The sequence below is a fragment of the Squalius cephalus genome (genome assembly GCF_949319135.1).
Source record: "Squalius cephalus genome assembly, chromosome: 23".
Lineage (NCBI taxonomy): Eukaryota > Metazoa > Chordata > Actinopteri > Cypriniformes > Leuciscidae > Squalius > Squalius cephalus.
In genome coordinates, this window is record NC_137144.1 from 26828489 (window position 1) to 26851336 (window position 22848).

Genomic DNA, 22848 nt, shown 5'->3' on the forward strand with positions numbered 1-22848 from the left:
TTCTGGGCCGGCAAGTTTCAATAACAGAGAAGCCTATGGAGGAGTGAGACAGCTCTCAGATTTAATCAGAAATATCTTAATTTGTGTTCTGAAGATGAACGAAAGTCTGACGGGGTTGAACAACATGAGGGAGAGTAATTACTGACAGAATTTACAGTTTTGGGTGAACTAACCCTTTAAGCACTCCCCTCAAACCGCTAGTCCGCTATGAGCGAGAGATGGAGGAGGAGCGCTAAAGTGAAACCCTGCCCTCTGTTCAATACTCCGTTTCACTTGGAAATACGTCACAACACTGGAGAAAAGTCGTTTGCAACTTCCGGTTCATGAGGAGCGGGTTAAGCCGGTGCTCACTGTGCGATTCATAATAGTCCTTTACGACTGTTGCTTGTCAGACTGTACATGATCCTCGCTGTAAGCCATGTCACACTGTAAGATCTCAGCTGTCAGTGATGTCAGACTGTACGACAGTCAAGACGCGTTAAAAACGGACACACGCAAGAAAACTCGTCCAGAGTTTTACATCATCAATCAATGACCTGTTCGGTGATGCGAGCTGCGTTACACGCGGGGTTGAAATGGTGGATACAAAGAAATCTCTAATGTTAATTTTGATCGTTATGTATGCCAGAATCAGTGATGTGTATTTGTTGTGTAACGGTCTGTTGTGTTCCTGTAATGAGACTGTGTGTGTTCTGCAGTGGCTCATGAGGTTTGGGAGGAAATGGTGAACGCCTGCTGGTGCGGCTTACTAGCGGCTCTCTCACTGCTGCTGGACGCCAGGTACACACAACACACACACACTCACTCACTCACTCACTCACTCACTCACTCACTCACTCACTCACTCACTCACACACTCACACACTCACTCACTCACTCACTCACTCACTCACTCACTCACACACTCTCACTCACTCACTCACTCACACTCACTCACTCACTCACTCACTCACTCACTCACACACTCACTCACTCACACACTCACTCACTCACTCACTCACTCACTCACTCACACACTCACTCACTCACACACTCACTCACTAACTCACACACACACACTCACTCACTCACTCACTCACTCACTCACTCACTCACTCACTCACTCACTCACTCACACTCACACTCACTCACTCACTCACTCTCACTCACTCACTCACTCACTCACTCACTCACTCACTCACACACACTCACACACTCACACACCCTCACACACACACACACACACTCACTCACTCACTCACTCACTCACACTCACTCACTCACTCACTCACTCACTCACTCACTCACTCACTCACTCACTCACTCACTCACTCACTCACTCACACACTCTCACTCACACACTCTCACTCACACACTCACACTCACACACTCACTCTCACTCACACACTCTCACTCACACACTCACTCTCACTCACACTCACTGACACACTCACTCACTCACTCACTCACACTCACTCACTCACTCACTCACTCACTCACTCACTCACACACACACTCACACACTCACACACCCTCACACACACACACTCACTCACTCACTCACTCACTCACTCACTCACTCACTCACTCACTCACTCACACACTCTCACTCACACACTCTCACTCACACACTCACTCTCACTCACACACTCTCACTCACACACTCACTCTCACTCACACACTCTCACTCACACACTCACTCTCACTCACACACTCACTGACACACTCACTCACTCACTCACACACACACACACACACACACACACACACACACACACACACACACACACACTCACTCACTCACTCACTCACTCACTCACTCACTCACTCACTCACTCACTCACTCACTCACTCACTCACTCACTCACTCACTCTCACTCACTCACACACAGACACACACACACACACACAGACACTCACTCACTCACTCACTCACTCACTCACTCACTCACTCACTCACTCACTCACTCACACACACACACACACACACACACAGTTTAGCATATGTTAGTCACAGAGCCTGCCTGTCCTGATGATGTTCGGTGTGTGTGTGTGTCAGTACGGACGAGGCGGCCACAGAGAACATCCTGAAAGCGGAGCTGTGTGTGGCGTCTCTGTGTGGCCGTCTGGGTTTGGTGACGCCGCGGGACGCTTTCATCACGGCGATCTGTAAAGCCTCTCTCCCTCCTCACTACGCTCTCACCATCCTGAGCAGCAACACCACCAACCTCGCCAATAAAGGTACGAGACCAGCGCAAGCTGACGTGCAGATTATGAACTTTCAGTTTAGTCCGAAACCAGGGTCAAAATCATTGACCAAAATGGTGACATTTAATTAGTAATATAATTATTATATTATATTATATTATATTATATTATATTATATTATATTATATTATATTATATTATATTATATTATATTATATTATTAATTATATTATATTATTAATTATATTATATAAACAGTATTATTCAATACATTTTTCAAATAAATACATATATTATATAATAAATAAATATTATATAATATAAGTAGCATACAATACATTTTGTAAATTAATATAATATATTATAATATAATATAAATATAAAAGTTCAAAATGGATTAATTTGAATGTCATGAAAACAGGTTTTTAACACAGCCACCGTTTAAGCGTTTTTAATGAGTAGAAGCATAATTATATCAATAAAAAGTTAAGATAAAAAAGTTTTTATTTGAGTGTTGATTATTCAATTAATTTGATTGATTAATTGATTATTAAATAAACTTTTCAGTTTCAGTTTTCAGCTGAATTAAGTTTCCTGTTTTCAGTTTGTGTTCTGCTAAAAAAAATTTAATAAATTCCTTAGTGTATCTCACTAGCTTACATTTGCATTGATGTGTTTGGCGGATGCTTTTACATTACTATTTATGAGTTTCTGCTTTCCCTGGGAGTCGAACACATGACCTTGGCTTTGCTAGCTCTTCTGTTTGAGCTACTAGCTGCAATCTTTAGGGCGTTTGTGTATATAAATGTATGCAGTTTAATGTGTGTGTGTGTTCAGTGTACTCCATCCAGGGTCAGAGTGTGCAGATGGTCAGTCCGTCGAGTGAATCGCACCAGCAGGTTGTAGCAGTCGGTCAGCCGCTCACCGCTCAGCCGCAGGGCACTGTTGTGGTAAAACACACGTTTATGTTTCTTACAGTGCAACTGAATGGTTTTCCATGCGAACTAAAACTCTTTACCCTTCTGTGTCTCCATCAGCTCACAGCGAAGAACATCCAGTGCATGCGGACGCTGTTGAATCTGGCTCACTGTCACGGGGCGTATCTGGGAACCTCATGGCAGCTGGTCTTAGCAACACTACAGGTACAAGTGTGACAAGTTATTAACCAATCACAATCCAGAGAGCTGTGTGATACGGAAATGTATGTTTGTTCATTTGACAGGGATGTGACTTTTTTTCGTATTTATACAGAATTCTGTATTTTCCGACCTGATAAGTATGACCCGTGCGAAGTACAAAATGGCCTTAAACAATAACTAAACAAATTCATTTTCAAACACAAAGCTCATGCTCACGCTTCCTCGATTTTTAATGAAGATCGTTTATAGATCTGAACAAAAGTGAAGCTTTAAGGTCTCCATGCGATTTTCAGCTCTGTGCTTTAACATTTGAACGCAAAGAAATGAATACAGCAATAATTATTAGTTATTATATAATATAATTAATTATATAAGTTATTATTAGTATTATAATTTTATAAAATGCTGTTGTTTTATAAAAGTATTATTATTATTAATAAAAATAGATTTTTTAGTTTTACAGTGCAGTATTATTAATGCAGTAGTAATATATTTCTTTATTAGAAAATAAAGGGGAGTGTTTGTGGCAATCTAATTTAATATAAAAATATATTATATTATATAATATATAACATTTTCATTCTCAATTTATTTATACTGTTTAGTTTTGAAGTTGTCTGTCAATTTGTCTTATTTATATTTTATATATATTTTTTTTAATTAAATACTGGTATGTATAATTTGCCCTAAAATACATATATTTTTATTTATTATGTATATTACAAATGTATTTATTAATACTTTTTTGCTTCAAAGTCATCGTTGTCTATTTGCTTTGATTATTTTCTATATTTATTTATTATGCATATATTATTTCTTTATTTAAGTTTATTTCTTTATACAGTTTAGTTTTGAAGTAGTTTTTTCCTATTTTTTAATTTATTTTTTAATTTATTTATTATGTAGCCTATATATAATATAATATATAATATAATCAGTAAAATACAATGCATATTACAAATATATTATATAAACAGTAATAATACATTTTACGAATTAATATGATATGATCAAATATAATGTATTGAAATATAATGGCTTAATGTTTGAAAGCATAGAAATTAAGACCGCAATAAATATTAGTATTGCATTTAATATATATATATATATAATATGTAATATATAATATTAATATATTTTCCTGTTGTTCTGTAAAAAATAATATTTTTAATAAATAAAATAAATTTGATTTTACAGAACAATATTAGTGCAATAGTACAAAATTTCTTTATTTGAAAATAAAGGGGGAGTTCAGGTTTTCCTTCTTTTTTTTTTTACTCATTTTCATCTGTTTTTCCCTCTAAGCATCTGGTGTGGATTCTGGGTCTGAAACCGGCTGTCGGAGGAGTCCTGAAGCCCGGTCGGGCCGTGGAGGGTCCCAGCACGGTAAAAACAGGGTTCCTACGGGTCCTTGAAATCCTTGAAAGTTTGTGAATCTGAAAAAAAAAAAAAAAAATCCAAGGCCATTGAAAGTTTTAGAAAATAAACACACATAGATACAGGTCCTTGAAAGTGCTTGAATTTATTTTGTGCAAGAAGTTTTTTGGAAAAAATTCCATATTATTCCATCCAGTCCGCTAATGTGTTATTTCACCAACACTTCGATGCCTATGGATACTAGCTTGCTTGATTTACGTTAGTTACGCGCATTTACACGTTACGTCAAGTGTTTCCCGCGTGAGGTACTTTGTGTTGTATGTTGCCATGACGTTCACATGTGCACGAAACTACTACGATGAAAGCCCACCTCAACGTTTCACAGACACACCGCTGAAACGATGTAACCTTACTCTCTCTTGAAATGTGTCCCCACATTAAGTTCTTGAATTTGATGGTATCGGACCTAGAAAGTCCTTGAAAGGTCCTTGAATTTGAAGGTTACCAAGGTGTGGGAACCCTGAAAAACAGCCTCTTTCATCAAGGTCAAGGTCAAAGTTAGTTTATATCGCACCTTTTAACAACACGAATGTTGACCAAAGTGCTTCACAAGTAAAGCAAAAATACACACATAGTAAAACAGAACATGTCAAAAATTCAACCCTAAAAAATAAAAACAGAAAATTTATAATAAGCAAACGATAGTCATAACCTGGAACATCACAAAAACTGCAACCCCATAGCATTAAAAAAATGCACACAAAATAAAACGAGGTACTAGTAAGCTTGAGAAAAAGGGTTTTAATTGAAGCTTTAAAAATGTTTAATGTGGGAGAAGCTCTAAGAGTTTTCAAACAAGCTTTCGGGACATTTAATAACAGCTGAGATGAAGATCTAGGTGATCTGTGAGGAGAATGTGCACCATAGGCAAGTGGCAAGACAACAGCCTTTATTAGGGGGCATAATAAGTGACAGTGTTATTTTTGGACTTTCTGAGTCAGCTGCAGCATTTTTCGTCCTTGTTATTTGAAGATATTGCTCAGAAAAGCTCAGGTGCCTTGAAACAAGTCCAAAAATGTTGCCAACCCACTGGAACATCTTATATTTCCACAGGCCAAATGCTTACATTCATGCGCTTTTATCCAAAAGAGCCAACATTATTAATAATAATATGAAATGCAGAGTAAATGATTGAGTTTATTTATTTTCTGTCGCAGGTTTTGACCACGGCGGTGATGACCGATCTACCCGTCATATCAAATATCCTTTCCAGACTTTTTGAAAGCTCACAGTAAGAATGTCAGAATAGTAAAAATGCATATAGTGCATGATGGCACTGATACTTAATATCAAATGCATTTTTAAAAGAGTGCAATTGTTTCGATAAGTCGTGTTTCCATCCATAGATCAATTGTAGAATTGAATGTTGTATGTGATTGTAGATACCTGGACGACGTCTCTCTGCATCACCTGATAAACGCCCTGTGCTCTTTATCCATGGAGGCCATGGAAATGGCTTACGGAAACAACAAGGTGCGTCATTTATTGGACCTAATAGTCCTTCAGATGTTACGTTATGTTATGTTATGTTACGTTACGTTATGTTACGTTACGTTACATTGTGTTACGTTATGTTATGTTACATTACGTTATGTTGTTACGTTATGTTGCGTTACGTTATGTTTCGTTATGTTACGTTATGTTGCGTTATGTTATATTGCGTTGTTACGTTGTGTTACATTGTGTTACGTTATGTTACGTTACATTACGTTATGTTATGTTGAGTTATGTTACGTTATGTTATGTTACGTTATGTTGCGTTGTTACGTTGTGTTACATTGTTACGTTATGTTGCGTTATGTTACGTTTCGTTACGTTATGTTACATTATGTTACGTTACATTACGTTATGTTTCGTTACGTTATGTTACGTTGTGTTACGTTATGTTATGTTACATTATGTTGGGTTATGTTACGTTGTGTTATGTTACATTACGTTATGTTACGTTATGTTACATTACGTTGTTATGTTTCGTTACATTAAGTTACGTTATGTTACGTTATGTTTCGTTACGTTATGTTACATTATATTATGTTACGTTACATTACGTTGTTTCGGTACGTTACGTTATGTTGTGTTACGTTATGTTACATTACATTGTTACGTTACGTTACGTTATGTTATGTTATGTTACGTTATGGTGAGGCCGCAACATAAACTGGAAATGGCAACCAAAGATCCTTTTATCCACTTTTATTTATAAAACCACAAATGAAAGCATAACTTCAGGGATGAGCAAAGGCCAAAACACCAAACAAACTCCTAACATACATACTAAATTCCCTATCAAAAGAAAATAAACTAAAAATACAATAAATGATCTCCCTATCTAATGAAAAACAGGAGAAAACAGTATTTACTAAAGAAATGTCACTTGCCCCCTACAGCTTACAAGCGTGGATATTTACAATACTTTACTAAGATATAATGAAGATAATACTTAACCAAATATACAAAAAGGAAATGAGATTGACAGCCACTTATCAACTCAAAGCCTAGCTACCAATGAACAAGTGTCTGTGGGGTTTACCTGATCTCTGATCAGTTTTATACATTTGTAGACGTTTTAATTAGACATTAGTATTATTAAAATTAATAATGGTAGTTAAAAGTCTCTTATTGGCCTGTTTAGCTGAACCAATCATATAACAAACAAAAACAAACCCTGACAATTGATACAAGAACATATAGACACTCGATAATCTTATAAGATGATTCGATAATTGCATTTGAAATATTTTACATTCAATAAATTTTTTGCAATAGTTTGTAAAAAGTGTTTTTATGCATGTTTGGCCTGGGTTTTGTTGCATTTACACTGATCTGAGCACTAGGGGTCACCGTGGAGACGAGGTAATGATGCTGGAGACGAGGTAATGATGCTGAAGCCAACTGCAGATTAATTTCATCATGTTTATATGTTTCTCAGGAGCCGTCTCTGTTTGCGGTGGCCAAACTGTTAGAGACCGGACTGGTGAACATGGACCGGATCGAGATTCTTTGGAGGCCGCTGACGGCTCATCTACTGGAGGTGAGACCAGGGGCCAATCAAAACAATGCAGCTCCTCGTTTTGAAATCATTATTTAAATAATAATATATATATTTTTAAGACTGTTTAAGGCTTGATGTTGCCTTTGACCATTTGTTTTATATTTATTTTTAAATTTATTTTATGTTTTTATTTTATTTATTATTTATTATATAAATTATTTATTTATATGTATACATATTTATTGTTTTGAAGTCATCTTTATCTATTTATTTTGCTTATTTTTTTATTTATATTGTTTAGTTTTGAAGTTGTCTGTCAGTTTGTCTTATTTAAATTTTCTATTTATTTATTTATTATCTGCTGGTATGTATAATTTATTTAAAATGATTTAATTGACTTATTATGTATATTAGTTCTTTATTTATAAATACTGTTTTGCTTTAAAGTCATCCTTGTCCATTTGTTTTGCTTATTTTCTATATTCATTTATTATGTTATTTCTTTATTTAAATCATTTTATTATTTATTTATTTATACAGGTAAGTTTTGATGTTAGTCTGTCTATTTTATATATATATATATATATATATATATATATATATATATATATATATATATACACACACACACACACTGTTTAGTTTTAAAGGTGTCTTTGTCCATTGGTTTTATTTATATTTTACACAATTTGGCATTATTTTTCTTCTGTGTACTTCAGCTCTAATCATTAATAATATTGTTTCAGGGTCTCGAAATACTAATAATATTACTGAATCAAATTTTACTAATATCAGTACAACTAATTACAGTAAATAACTGTTGTAACGAGATGAGCCCTATTCTAAAATGTTAATATTTAATATTAACGAGCTGCTCTAAACTGTCTGCTCGGTACTTGCTGTCCTTGTCTGCTGTACTCACACTTCTTCTGTAGTTTTTATATATATATATATATATATATATATATATTTATATTTATATTTATATATATATATATATATATATATATATATATATATATATATAATATATATATATATATATATATATATATATATATATATATATATATATATATATATATATATATATATATATATATATATAGATGCTGAAGCACGATGTCCTCATGTTGTCTTATTCCGTCTTTTTCCCTTCTCTGTCTTTTGCGACGTGTGTTTTGTAGAAGGTAAGTGCCAAACTTTCTTTTTAACTTCAGAAATCCTTCTCTTTGAGTAGTGACTCTTCTTTTTAAATCGGTCTGTCTGAAGTTGTCTGTTTTCAAATCAGCCTGCGTTTTGTTTCATTTCATGTTTTTGTTGTTGCGTTAATCAGATGTTTTTGTTTTCATAATGATCTTAGCTGTCACATGACTCGCATCAAGCGTCTTATGCTGCACGCTGAAACCCAGATCACAGAACGGCTATTTTATATGATAATTATTTTCAGAATGTCATTTTATACCTTCAGCTTTGTGTTGTGCAACTTCAGAAAGTCAAATGTAATAGAGTAGAAATAACAGAAGTTTAAATAGACGCTTGACGTTTTGCTCCATAGAGTTTAATGCATTGGGGATTGTTAAAACAAATTAAATTTACATTAAAAACACACACCGATCTGTGATCTACACACTCCAAATCAAACAAACAATGTCTCCTCTTGTTATCTTAAAAAAATCTAATATAATTTAATTTATGAATATTTTGCAAATAAGTCTATTTATATTTTGCATAATAATTTTTTTTTTATAACCAATATCTATTGCTTTGCTTTTTTTCTTGTGTTAATTATGTTATTTTCACCCTCCATTTGCAATGTTTGATTTGTCTGTCTGTATTTCATTAATGGGTGAATCTCACCCGATGCGCTCATATTTCACCACAAAATCATAAGAAAATAATAACAAAATGATATATTGCATAAGAAGATGAAGCCTGTTATGCCATTATCTTTGTCAGGTGTGTCAGCATCCTAACACTCGTATGAGGGAATGGGGTGCAGAGGCCATTACCTCACTGATCAAAGCTGGACTCTCCTACAAACACGAGCCACCGCTGTCCCAAAACCAGGTAATAATTCAGTCGGATCTTCTCAAATCAGGGCTACTTCAGAGTAGGGTTGGGTATCGTTTGAATTTTAACGATTTCGATTCTGCCTATTGATTCCGATTCTTATCGATTCCTAATTTCGATTTCAATAAGGTAAAAAACAAACAAAAAAAAAACTTAGATATCATTCACATTTAGTCTTAAAGCAAAACATTTAATTGTAATGGAATATCTTGAACAAAAAAAACACGTTTGCCTGTGGTTTAAAAATACCTTATTAAAAATACCCAATTTCAAACATTATTAAAGGGGTGGTGTAATGCCCCTTTTTACAAGATGTAAAATAAGTCTCTGATATCCTTAGAGTGTGAATGTGAAGTTTTAGCTCAAAATACCCCACAGATAATTTTTTATAGGATGTTAAAATTGTCTTTTTTTTTTTAGGGTGAGCAAAAATGCATCGTTTTGTGTGTTTGGGCGCTTTAAATGCAAATGAGCTGCTGCTCCCGGCACAGGGGGCGGTGCTTCAAGAGCTCGTTCTTAGCGGAGACATATAGAGCCCTTTGTTGCGAGGCGGGGTTTATGTAAATTTTAGGGTTGGTGATGTCACTAACCCGGGAGGAAGCTTGTGTAGTCTCTACCAGCCGTTTGTTGTAGTCCTTAAAAAGTGATTTCTGTAAAGTAAAATATCTCCCTTTGCTTTGAACTTTGAGCATCGTAACTTTGCAGATGTTGTTTATGCTCAAACAGCAACATTACACACTAACTAAAGTTAGAAAAGTGAAATCACAATCAACCACCCCTTTAAAGACAAGTAAACACTCAGTAATTAAAAAAGAAGAAATAAAAAATTAGCAATCGCAACAAATAGATACAACTGAACAAAGATACGATTGAAATAAACTGTTTTAAGATTTTTATGTATGCAGGTACAGAAACTTTATAAATAAAATATACATTACAGAGATAGTTACGAAAGTCATTCAGTCAAGAACGAGTTAATTTTCTCATTGTCTTTTGTTGTTTGATTAGTGTTATTACAGAGGCGGCAGCAGGAATATAAGGCTGCTGTCACTTTAAGAGTTGCCCTATATAGTTACACACACACACCTGCAGCACTGAAAGTGGTTTAAAATCACTTTTTCTGTGAGCACGTTTTGGATGTGTGTGCAGCACAGAAAACAGCGAGTCGTCTCTCGCTTGAATTGTTGAAAGTCATATTGAAATGCTCACAAAGGAATCGATAAGAGGAATCTAAATTTTAATTTTATAACAAGTATCCGATTCCTGACCTCAAGTATTCGATTCCCAGCCCTACTTCAGAGTTTATTTTGTGATTTTGTTTATTGATTGGTCAACACTTAACCGATCCCCTGTCCTCCTCAGCGTTTGCAGCTGCTGCTTCTGAACCCGTTGAAGGAGCTCTCCAATGTCCTTCACGCTGATATCCGACAGAAACAGCTGGAGTGTGTCCTGCAGATCCTACAGAACCAGGGAGACAGTCTCGGACCGGGATGGCCTCTGGTACTGGGGGTCATCGGAGCGATCCGAAACGACCAGGGGTGAGACACACTGCCTGACCTTGCAGAAAAGACCGTCCTAATCCTCTGGTGCCATTTGAAGTTTTTTTTTATTTATTTATAATTTTTACTTCATCAGAATGGTACAAAACTTGGAAAATGTTTTGCCTCTTACTATGTGAACACAAAAAAAATCATGGACATGATTCGAAAAGGTTAAATGGTCCTGAGAAATAATGAAACACTTGTATTGTTCGCGGTCAAAAATGACGAATTTCATCTAGTGGAAGCGTTTGGTACTGCGCCCAAACAAAATCTTACTGAAAGCTCATTTTTTGAGATGTCAATCTTAAATTTGTTGATTTTCTCACAGTTTTAGAGTAAAACGTGTTTTGGAAAATGTGTTTCATATAAAAATTAAAAATAGTATTTTTGTGCATTTTTCATAATAAATGTAAACTTCTATAACTTTTTTCAAGTTCACTTTTTTAAACTTGTCACTTTAGCAATAATTTGTTAAGTGTCGTCTTTAAAAAGAGACCAAACTTCAGTCTGTGCACTAAAGCTTTTAAGATTTTCAGGTCTATGCTCAAGAAGTGAATAAATGGATTCACTTAACTACTGCATAAATATAATATAGTACTGTAAAATCCACTAAAAATACAAAATATTAAATAAAAACATTATCAAACTAAAACATAGTACATTCATTTTATTAAAATTTTAATTCATTTTAGTCCACGGGAAGAGCACCAGACCCCAATATACTCATGACAAAGTTTTTTGTGTAATCGCCAAACTTTCCCAGAAAGTTTCTAACAACTTTGTTTTTGTCTAATTTTGTCACACCACTTTGTTCTTCAAGCAGTTTTCTGTTCATCAGCGACTAGATATCGCCCATGAAAATGTACCGAACAACAGTAAATGTCCCCAAATTCTGCAAGAATTTCAATATTTTCATTGGTCCTGTTTGGGTTATGCTAGTTTGTGCTGGAATGGTGCTTGATCAATCTTGAAAACTTCCTTGGTCAACCAGCTTCCAGAGGGACCAGGCTCTTGTGAAGCCAGTTGACCAAGGAATCCTTTAGCTAGTTAACAGCTAGCAAAAGTCACATTTAAAGTGTTGATCTTGGAGAGTCTCATTTGTACGCATCTTTCATTCCACAGTGAATCCCTCATCCGAACAGCGTTCCAGTGCCTGCAGTTGGTGGTGACCGACTTCCTACCCACAATGCCTTGCATGTGCCTCCAAATTGTGGTGGATGTAGCCGGCAGCTTTGGGCTCCAGAACCAGGAGCTGAACATCAGCCTGACGTCTATCGGCCTTCTGGTGAGGATTACCGCTAGTGTTGCTAATAAAATCGGTAACACTTTACAATAAGGTTCATTAGTTAACATGAACAATACTTCTACAGCATTTAGTAATCTTAGTTAATATTAATTTCAACATTTACCAATACATTATGAAAATCAAAGGTTGTATTTGTTAACATTAGTTAATGCACTGTGAATTAACATGAACAAACAATGAACAGCTTTATTTTCATTAACTAATGTTAACAAAGATGAACAGATTTTTTTTTTTGTAGCCATCTGATAATAAAGGCTTTTTAATTTTAAAGAGTGCCATGGTCATCCTAAAGTTTTCTTTAATGGACTACTAAAAACCCTTGACTGGATACTTCTTCTTTAGATGCGCTCTCTTCTATTGGACTTCGTGTGAAGACAGTAACAAATGAACTGCTCATTGTTAGTTCATGTTATTTAATACAATAACTAATGTTAACTAACGAACCTTATCGTAAAGTGTTTCCTGCAAGTCAAGTTCCTTTGGATAGATGAGTAGACTGAGTGAAAAATCTTCTCTTTCTCCACTTTCTGCAGTGGAATATCTCAGATTACTTCTTCCAAAGGGGAGAAGCCATTACAGAGGAGCTGGAAAAGGAGGAAGCGGTTCTCCTGAAACAGGCCCAAGATAAAGGAGAACCTCTGAACCGACCCTTCCACCCGGCACCGCCCTTTGACTGCCTGTGGTTGTGCCTGTATTCCAAACTGGGCGAGTTGTGCGTAGACCCACGGCCGGCTGTGAGGAAAAGCGCAGGGCAAACCATGTTCTCCACCATTGCTGCTCACGGGACGCTGCTGCAACCACCGACCTGGAACATTGTGGTTTGGAAGGTACTCGATCAGACTTGGCCAGTGACGAAATTAACTAGGGATGCACCAATATGATTTTTTTCTTTGCCGATAACGATACTTCTTTGTATTTGAAAGCCGATAACCGATATGTTGGCCGATAAATCTAACTCCAAAACAGAGGTATTTAAAAAATTATGCATGTTTAGTCATGTGACACATATTGTACTGAAAGATATCTATCTTTATATATAAAGAAAATCATATCCATTTTATGATGGATAGATGCACTTTTATGATGGATAGATGCACTTTTATGGACTTCAAAACAGAAACTATTCACTGCCATTATAAAGCTTGGAAGAGCCAGGACATTTTTTAATATAACTCCAATTGTATTCGTCTGAAAGAAGAATGTCATATACACCTATGATGACTTGAGGGTGAGTAAATCATGATCTAATTTTCATTTTTGGGTGAACTATTCCTTTAATAATTCGGCCAAATTTTCTTATCGGGCCAAAACAATAACATTTCAAATGAACATATATCGGCTGATACCGATATTTTGGCCGATGTATTGTGCATCCCTAAAATGAACCCAGTTGCATTGTAATTGTTGCTAATGACGGAGACCTCTGTAACATTGCTCCGCAGGTTCTCTTTCATCTGCTGAACTGTGTAAGGAAGTCCTCCACCACGGCCGACAAGGAGAAGATCGAATCTGGAGGGGGAAATATCCTCATCCACCACTCGCGCGACACGGCAGAGAAGCAGTGGGCGGAAACTTGGGTTCTGACGCTCGCGGGCGTAGCTCGGATCTTCAACACCAGGAGATATCTGCTCCAGCAGCTGGGTAAGCATTGAAAGATGTGGTTCTCAAAGCCAAATCTACACTAATCCAGATATATTTGAAAACAGCTACAGTCAAACCAAAATATATTCAGACACCATCAACATTTCTCACATTATCACAGTTTATTCGCTGTAGTTTAGAAAACGGTAATAAAATATGAGCTGAACTCAGTTGATATTTGACTGGTTTTGTCCGTCCTTCTGTTAGACTGTCTCACACATGAATTATGTTGAATATCTGTCAGCTGTTAAATTTAACTACACAATTAGATAATACCAGTTTAGCTCAACCAGTGACCAAGCAATGTTTCATTTTGTTCAGTCTGTGTGTAAAAAGAGCATTAGCAATTAAAGAAAACACACTTCAGCAAAACATGATCAGCTCAAAGTGTCTGGATCATTTATGGTTTTGGTTTTTTTACTGGTAGTCACTGTATGAAGAATGTTTGGATATAATATGTCTCAGTTTACTTTATCCTCACTTACATACATAAACTATAGTGTCCTGCACCCACTAGTAAAACAATTTCAAAAATTATATCTGGTCTGAATAATTTTTGCTTTGACTGTATATATTTTTTAGTGTATTATATGATATTTTATTATCATATAATTGTATTATATGATATGATATTATATGATTATATATTATATTATATTTTTGTACTGCAAAAACTGAGCTTTTTGAAGACACCTCCCAAGTTATAGTTTGGACTGTGAAAATAAGTATTTTAAATTGATGCATGTTTAGTCATGTGACGCATATTGTAGTGATAGATATCTATGGTCGTTTTGTCTGTAAAAAGTGTTTTAGTCAATCGGAGCACAAGTGGACGACACTAAATACAGGTGTAAACAGGGTCTAAAATGTTTTGAGCTCGTCCACTTTCAAACACTTCCAGAGGTAGAAGAAAACGCATTCGACTGGATTGCTTTCGTAGTGTAAACGCTCATGTGATCGAATGTGTTCAAACAGCCACAGAAGACCGTCTTCTCTCCGTCTACTGATCTAATGTGTAAACATGGGAAGAGCTCGAGCCAGACGGGGTTTAAGCTTTATCGGCTGGAGACCCAAGTTTGGTTTGAAGATGAAAAACGTACCAAGCACAATGTTCTCTCTCCATTCCTGATTTCTCACACACACTCACTGTGTTCGTGATCTTGAGGCTGTCAGAGCAGAAACTAAAGCTGATGCTCTCCGTGTGTTTCTCAGTCGTCTCTGGTCATGTTCATATGTAAATTGTGTGAGCTTATTCCGTCCATTAGATCGAAAGATCTGAAAAAGCCCATACATGTACCCGCCCACAGACCCTCCCCTCGAAGAAATCAGGACAGAAGTGGTTGAAAGTGGACAGAAGAGACGGATTAAAACGGGAATTAAAACTGGAATTTGTCTGCCTCGTTTACTTGCGATCCGATCGACCAAAAATCTTAATTCCAGGTGTAAACAGGGCCTATTTTTATACCGATATGTGCCTGTTTCGTTTCGGTGTGGACGAGAAACACTTGGAAAATGCTAGTGAGGAAAGAAAGCTTTTTGAAACAAATAAAACCCCGCCAATTTCAATGGATCCGGATTAAAAGACAGATCTCAGAATTTGATTCTTGCTTTTTTTGCAGGTGACTTTTTCAAAGCTTGGGAAGTTCTTCTGGACCACATCCAGTCCGCTGCCCTCAGCAAGAATAATGAAGTTTCCCTCGCCGCCCTCAAGAGCTTCCAGGAGATCCTCCAGCTTGTCACGCCCATTAAAGACACGGATAAACCCGATGCTCTCGCAGCTATGGACGTTCCTTCTGTCCTTATGGAGTCTCTTCAAGGTTCTGGTCCAGGAAGACCCCTAATCCGATCCGATTCACTTGCAGAACGACTAGCCCAGCGCTACGGCGTCCAACCTTCGCTTCCGCCACCTGGAGAAGAGATCGACGACTCGGCTCTTTGGTGGTCAGCGTGGAACACTTGGTACCGGGTGGGAACCGAGTGCACGCGACCCCCTAGTGGTGGACCAGATAAACTAGTGTTCGTACCCAGCCAGCCTTTCCTGACGGCACTAATACAGATTTTCCCAGCATTGTACCAGCACATCGCAGGAGGGTTCAGCATGGAGGATCTCAAGAAGCTGGGGGTGATCCTGTATGGAGCCGTGTCGGTCCCCATAAGTTCAGACTCCTCGCCGTTCATCTTGCCCTCCTACACCGAGGCTGTGCTCACAAGCCTTCAAGAAGCAGTCCTGACCGCCCTCGATGTCCTGCAGAAGGTACAGAACCTACTTAAAGGTGCACTTTGTAATATTTAGTGGCATCTAGTGGTGAGGTTGCGAATTGCACCCAACAGAAGTTACGGTGGCCGACGGGAAAAGATGTCATTGTCTGAGACAGCAGAGAGTAGCCGGTTCAGCAATGAGCTTTCTTTACAAAGATAAATTAAGAAATTATTGTTAATATAAGTTATTGCGAATATATTATTGTTACCTGTTCATCATTGTGTCAGTGTTTTATTCGCTGACTTTAGCTATAGCTTCTTTTCACGAAGAACAACGTAGTGACGAATCGCGTTTGTCCGTTCAGGACCACCATAGACACATGTCGATGTAAGGAGACCTGTGGTGTGTGTAGAGAGAAATGCCTCATTCTAAGGTAATAAAAACATAACGGTTTATTATGTAAGGTCTTTATACACCACTGAAATTATAGTTATGTATATGATATCGCATTTCTGTAAACAGATCCTCCTAAATATTACACAGTGCACCTTTAAGTTAGTTAGTTTATTTGTATAGCACATTTAAAAACAACTTGAGTTGGCCAAAGTGCTTTCCATTTAAACAATATTCCAACAGCATAAATAGGCAAAAATACAAAAAACATTAAACACCACACCAAACCAAAATACAATTACAATTAAATGTATAGTTCCCCTCAAAAAATTTAAATTAGCTCATGATTTGCTCACTCTCAAAGCCATCCAAGGTGTATCTTATTTCAGCCAAACTCATCAAAAAATATCCTGGCTCTTCAAAGCTTTATAATGGGAGTGAATGGGGCCCAAAAAAGTGCATCCATCCATCATAAAATCAATCCCTACGACTCCAGGGGTTAATAAAGGCCTTCTGAAGCAAAGCAATGCATTTTTGTAAGAAAAATATCCATAATTATAACTTTACAAACTATAACTTTACAAACTTGTGAAGTATAACTTTTCAAATCACTGAAGCTCCTCCGACATTTCTCTTTATAATTTCTCATTTCTCTTAATAATTCTAATTTTAGACATCTAATTCATTAAAGGTGTTTTGTTTTGCTCTATCCTCTGCGCTTCACGTTCATCAATATGTCAGGCATCGGGTCAGAGGTCACTCTTCCGCCTGAACCCGACTCGTGTACGGCCGTTACCGGAAGCCAGTGATAATAGTTATAAAAATTGATATTTTCTTACAAAAACACATGGCTTCGCTTCAGAAGGCCTTCATTAACCACCTGGAGTCGTATGGATTACTTTTATGATGGATGGATGCACTTTTTTGGGCCCCATTCACTCCCATTATAAAGCTTGGAAGAGCCAGGATATTTTTTAATGTGTTTGGCTGAAAGAAGAAAGTCAAATACACCTAGGATGGCTTGAGGGAGAGTAAATTATGGGATAATTTTCATTTTTGGGTGAACCAACACTTTAATGTAGCCTGTTAACATTCCTAGTGAAATGTCGAGTTTGCTTTAGGTCGTTTTCACTCTTTGATGCTTCTGTTGTCTGGATTTCCACTGTGGGCCGATATATTTGTGTTGTTAATGCAAGTACCACACGAGCACTAGTTAGTTGTTGAATGACTAGACAAGTCATCCATTCAGTCCCATCCTTATTTTCCTCACCAACCAAATAAACCAAACTCTAATGACTAACAGACTTGCATTTACACCAAAAAAAAATCACCCTGAAAATCATATAATTTTTGATGGATTTGATGGATCAGTTGATTGTGATTAAGACTGAACGTCTGAATGAGATTGTATGTCATTGTTCCAGGCGATCTGTGTGGGTTCGGAGAATCTCCAGGTGATGTATCCCGCCATCTTTGAGCAGCTCCTGTTGTTCGTAGAGTTCTCCTGTAAACCTCCTCAGTACGGAAAGATGGAGACCAAACACGTGGCCAATGCCAAATACAACCAGGTGAGTCTCTGTCCTGTTTCCACCTCGGATGGGCTTCACTTTTCAGCCGTTTTCAAGATGGTGGAATTGGTTTTCGTTGTTTTATGACTCACCATACATACACTCATCATCATTCATTTCCATGTCTGTTTCCCAATATGATGATGCAGTAGATGATCTTTGTTTCTGCTCTGGAGCGTTTTGAGGGTTTTGAATGCACACATTGAAAGACGTCTTCACTTCTTTGCTGTTTTGTTTTCTTCCCTGTTCAGTTATGTGAGGCTCTAGGATTACAACATTTCAGATTTTAGATACTTTCAGTGGCTTTCCCTCTGATTTTTCTGATTGTTTTTGAAGATATTTGTCTTTGCATGCTGTGGTTTTATTTTATTTTAGTCATGTCTGAATACTTTGGACCACGTTGTTCCTTTTCAAATTCAGCTTTAAACATTTTTAGGGGTTTTAAACATTTAAAGCTTTAATAACACTAGGGTTGGGTCAGTATACCAGTTAAAACTACAAACCGGAAAGAAATGTGAAATACTCAAATGTTTAAAACATCATCTTTTACTTTAGATAATAATCTCTTACATGAAAATGAGGATTTTGTGTCTCAAAAATATATTTTTGAGAATATTGTGATATAAATTGTACCTACATTACCGCATCTCTCAGGTTAAATGCAAAGTATTTTTAAACATGACTTTCAAACCAAACGTTTGTTAGTTTTTGTTGTTGTCATTGTATAAAGTAGTTTCATTGTGCGGTTGTGATCAGCAGTGGTAGTAAACATTTGTCTGCTCTTCTCTTGTTCTGTTTTTGTACTTCATACGGATCCACTTTAGATCCAACTGTTTGCACCGGTGAGTTCTTCCTCCCTTCCGCTGTCTTTTTCTATATCTCCGTCTCTCGTCTGCTTTCTGCCTCGTTTTCTCTTTCTTTTTCTCTTCGGTTACTCTTGAGCTCCATTTAACTGCTCTAAACGACAAACTTCGCTCTTTTCATACTCTTACGCCATTTCTCCGCTCATTTCCATCAGCCACATCTATTCATTCATCTCAAAACTGCAATTTCAGTTATTTTATGGCATTTCTTAGTACTGTCTGTTGAAAAGTTATGAAATTTATAATGGAGAGTGTCCAGTTTTTCAAACTCTCTAGCGCCACCAACAGTTAATTTTGTATACTTTTTAACTTTGAATTATGTGTACATTTATCAATATGTACAGTCTACAACACATGACATACAGTCTCCCACAATGCAGTGTGATTGACTTGACCTTCCATTTCCAGTGTTTTAATAATTAACATTTTTAACATCACCTTGACTGATATTTTAAACAAAATAGTATTAAACAGAAAATAAACATTTCGGTTTTCAACATGATAACTGGATTAAACTTGCAACATGTTGAAAATAAACTAGCTTGCTATTGTTTTGTAGCATGTAGTACGCAGTATATACTACACACTTTTCAGAAAGTATTAAGCTATTATTCCATTCTGAACACAGCCTAAATTTATTGCCTTATGTGTAGTTTAAATTTTGTTAAACCTACTTACAAAAAGTTAACAAGTTATTAATAGCCTTTTGATTGACCAATTTGCATGTAGCACATCTATGAATTGGACGACAAGGATGCTTGGAGGTCGACCGATAGTGGTCGACACAAAGGCCATAGCAATTAAATTAGACGCACATGTATATTGTATGTATACTCTCACGCTGTATTTGCTTCTTTTTTAAAACACTTGATAGTTATGTAATCACAATAACAAAATGTGTATTACGGTGATGGAAAAAAAAGAACTGAAATCGAATGTTTCTGATTTGTTAATATGCTCTTTCTCACGTCTCTTGCTTTAAACATGCAACTTTGCTGGATAATGAATGCATAAAAGCGACCAGCTGGATATAAACTAATGCAAATTTATCGTAAAAATCGTGGCAATAAACAATTGGGTCGGGTTTGCATGTGTTTTTGTCACATTGTTTTAAAGTCCCCCTGTAGTCAATAATTTTATCCCTTAAAACTCATCTTTGATCACCAAAATTACATATTTAAATGTTTTTTTCATCTTTATACTTTAAAATAGATTGAATGTAACTCGACACCCTTGCCTCATTTAGTATACGCGGTTCTATGAATATGCAAATGAGCCCCGCCTCCACTCACTCACTCACTCAGCTCAGAGATCCACTGGTTGACGATCACACGTTGATCTGATTGGCTACAAGGTAGTTTGTGACGTCAGAAACACCAGCGATTTCAAAGCGTGTTTTTGAGACTGTCTTTGGTTCACTGCAGTTTTAAGGAGAAAATACTCAGCAATGCTGTCGACTTATGAATTTACACATGGTTTGTCTTTAAGCATATTAAAAACACCACATAGACATAAAAAAACATTAAAAACTTGATTTTCACCACACAGGTACTAGTAATATTACCTCTCGGCCTCGACTGCAAATATACTGCTGTTCTTTCTCTACTAATGAAGCATCTAGCCCAACAAATTAATTACTTTATAATGATATGAAAGCACGTACGGTAGTGCACTGTATACATACCATCTGTTTTAAATCCGCATCTAAAGTGTCTAGTGTCAAAACAAACTCCACAAGGCGTCAGTGAGTTTTTATTTCGCCTCTAGGGGCCGCTCTCGTACTGTAAACGGCAACAGACTCTTCTCAGCAGCTTCAGCTACGGACGCAACACGGAAAAACTATCAGGATGGATTTTTTGCAGAAAACCGATTGTTCCAGTGCCAAATAATCGGCAAAACTGATCAATCGGTCAACCACTAGTATCTTCAACACTCTTTGACTAAGCGACTTGAAACTATTGTTCAGAATGTATATAATAACCAAAAATATGTAGTTAAACAATAAATAAGCATTAACCATTTATTTTAGTGGAGCGCCTAAGTGCTTATGTTTGGCAGAATCGTTCAGTTTATGATACAAGTGTGAAAATTGGCATGAGCAGTCTCCATGGGTCACTTGACAAGAAAATTGTCCGAGCCACTTGAAATTTCAAGATGGCGGCAATTTTTCAAGATGGCCGACACCTTAGTGGAGCAGTTAAGTGATATAGTGGTTTATTTGGTGATACAAGCATGAAAATTGGCATGAGCAGTCTCTGTGGGTCACTTGACAATAAGCCACCTAGAGCTACTTGAAATTTCAAGATGGCGGCCATTTTTCAAGATGGCCACCACCTTAGTGGAGCAGTTAGGCTTAAGAAATCATTTAGTTGGTGATACAAGCATGAAAATTGCCATGAACCTAATTGCTCCACTAAGGTGGTGGCCATCTTGAAAAATGGCCGCCATCTTGAAATTTCAAGTAGTTGTGGGTGGCTTATTGTCTAGTGACCCACAGAGACTGCTCATGCCAATTTTCATGCTTGTATCACCAAATAAACCACTATATCACTTAACTGCTCCACTAAGGTGTCGGCCATCTTGAAAAATGGCCGCCATCTTGAAATTTCAAGTAGCTGTGAGTGGCTTATTGTCTAGTGACCATCAGAGACTGCTCATGCCAATTTTCATGCTTGTATCACCAAATAAACCACTATATCACTTAACTGCTCCACTAAGGTGTCGGCCATCTTGAAAATGAAAAATCTTGAAATTTCAAGTGGCTCGGACAATTTTCTTGTCAAGTGACCCATGGAGACTGCTCATGCCAATTTTCACGCTTGTATCATAAACTGAACGATTATATCACTTAGCCGCTCCACTATTTTGAAAAATTAAGATGTCAAACTTCGTATCATGGTCACAATAAAGCCTTTTAATGCGTATAAAGATGAAATTGATTATAAAGTCACTATTATTGCATTTGGACAAATTCAAATTAGAGATCGACCGATGTCGACTTTTTATAACCGATAGCGATTGTAATTATTTGCATGTTTATGTGCCCGATATACAGAACCGATATATATATTATTTCAGTTTTTGACAGTTATAACAGCACTGAACTGAACAAAACTGTTCTAACTCTTGTTTCCTATACTGTAATTTCTGTACTTTCACTGTCTCCTTGCATTCATAACAAAACACACTTCTACATTAATAAATAATGGTCAATAAAGTCTCTCTTAAATCAAAGCTTAATTGGAGCAGGACTTGACGGATTATCACCATTTATCGGTGAATCCGATAAAACAAAACCGATAATCGATTATGGAAAATTGCTTAAACATCGGGGAAAATATCGGTGAAACCGATTATCGGTCGATCAGTAATTCATATAATGCTCATATCAGCATCAGTGTGTTTCAGTGGTGTGTTTGTCCTGTAGTCGCTGCTTTTCATCTGATATTGTGGACCGTGTCCGAGTAATGTGGAGCTTGTCATCGCAATTTGACACAAATGTTATTAG

At 36.7% G+C, this 22848-nt stretch overlaps 2 protein-coding genes across 3 annotated transcripts in view; one reads left to right on the forward strand and one right to left on the reverse strand.

The window, feature by feature from the left end:
- The window catches only part of avpr1aa (arginine vasopressin receptor 1Aa), a 675329-nt gene that overhangs the window by 564979 nt on the left and 87502 nt on the right, over positions 1–22848 (reverse strand). The gene's annotated exons all lie outside the window — the stretch shown is intronic.
- The window catches only part of mon2 (MON2 homolog, regulator of endosome-to-Golgi trafficking), a 49891-nt gene that overhangs the window by 17955 nt on the left and 9088 nt on the right, over positions 1–22848 (forward strand). The window contains exons 13-28 of one of the 2 annotated variants that reach the window (XM_079858928.1): positions 699–780; positions 2039–2220; positions 3025–3137; positions 3225–3329; positions 4632–4712; positions 5921–5994; positions 6146–6236; positions 7693–7794; positions 9715–9825; positions 11191–11366; positions 12492–12654; positions 13209–13502; positions 14118–14316; positions 15936–16570; positions 18334–18477; positions 19302–19319. In XM_079858928.1, the coding sequence (XP_079715054.1) occupies positions 699–780; positions 2039–2220; positions 3025–3137; positions 3225–3329; positions 4632–4712; positions 5921–5994; positions 6146–6236; positions 7693–7794; positions 9715–9825; positions 11191–11366; positions 12492–12654; positions 13209–13502; positions 14118–14316; positions 15936–16570; positions 18334–18477; positions 19302–19319 (2570 nt within the window). The remainder of the gene's footprint in view (positions 1–698; positions 781–2038; positions 2221–3024; positions 3138–3224; positions 3330–4631; positions 4713–5920; positions 5995–6145; positions 6237–7692; positions 7795–9714; positions 9826–11190; positions 11367–12491; positions 12655–13208; positions 13503–14117; positions 14317–15935; positions 16571–18333; positions 18478–19301; positions 19320–22848) is intronic. The other variant, XM_079858929.1, reaches the window with a different exon arrangement.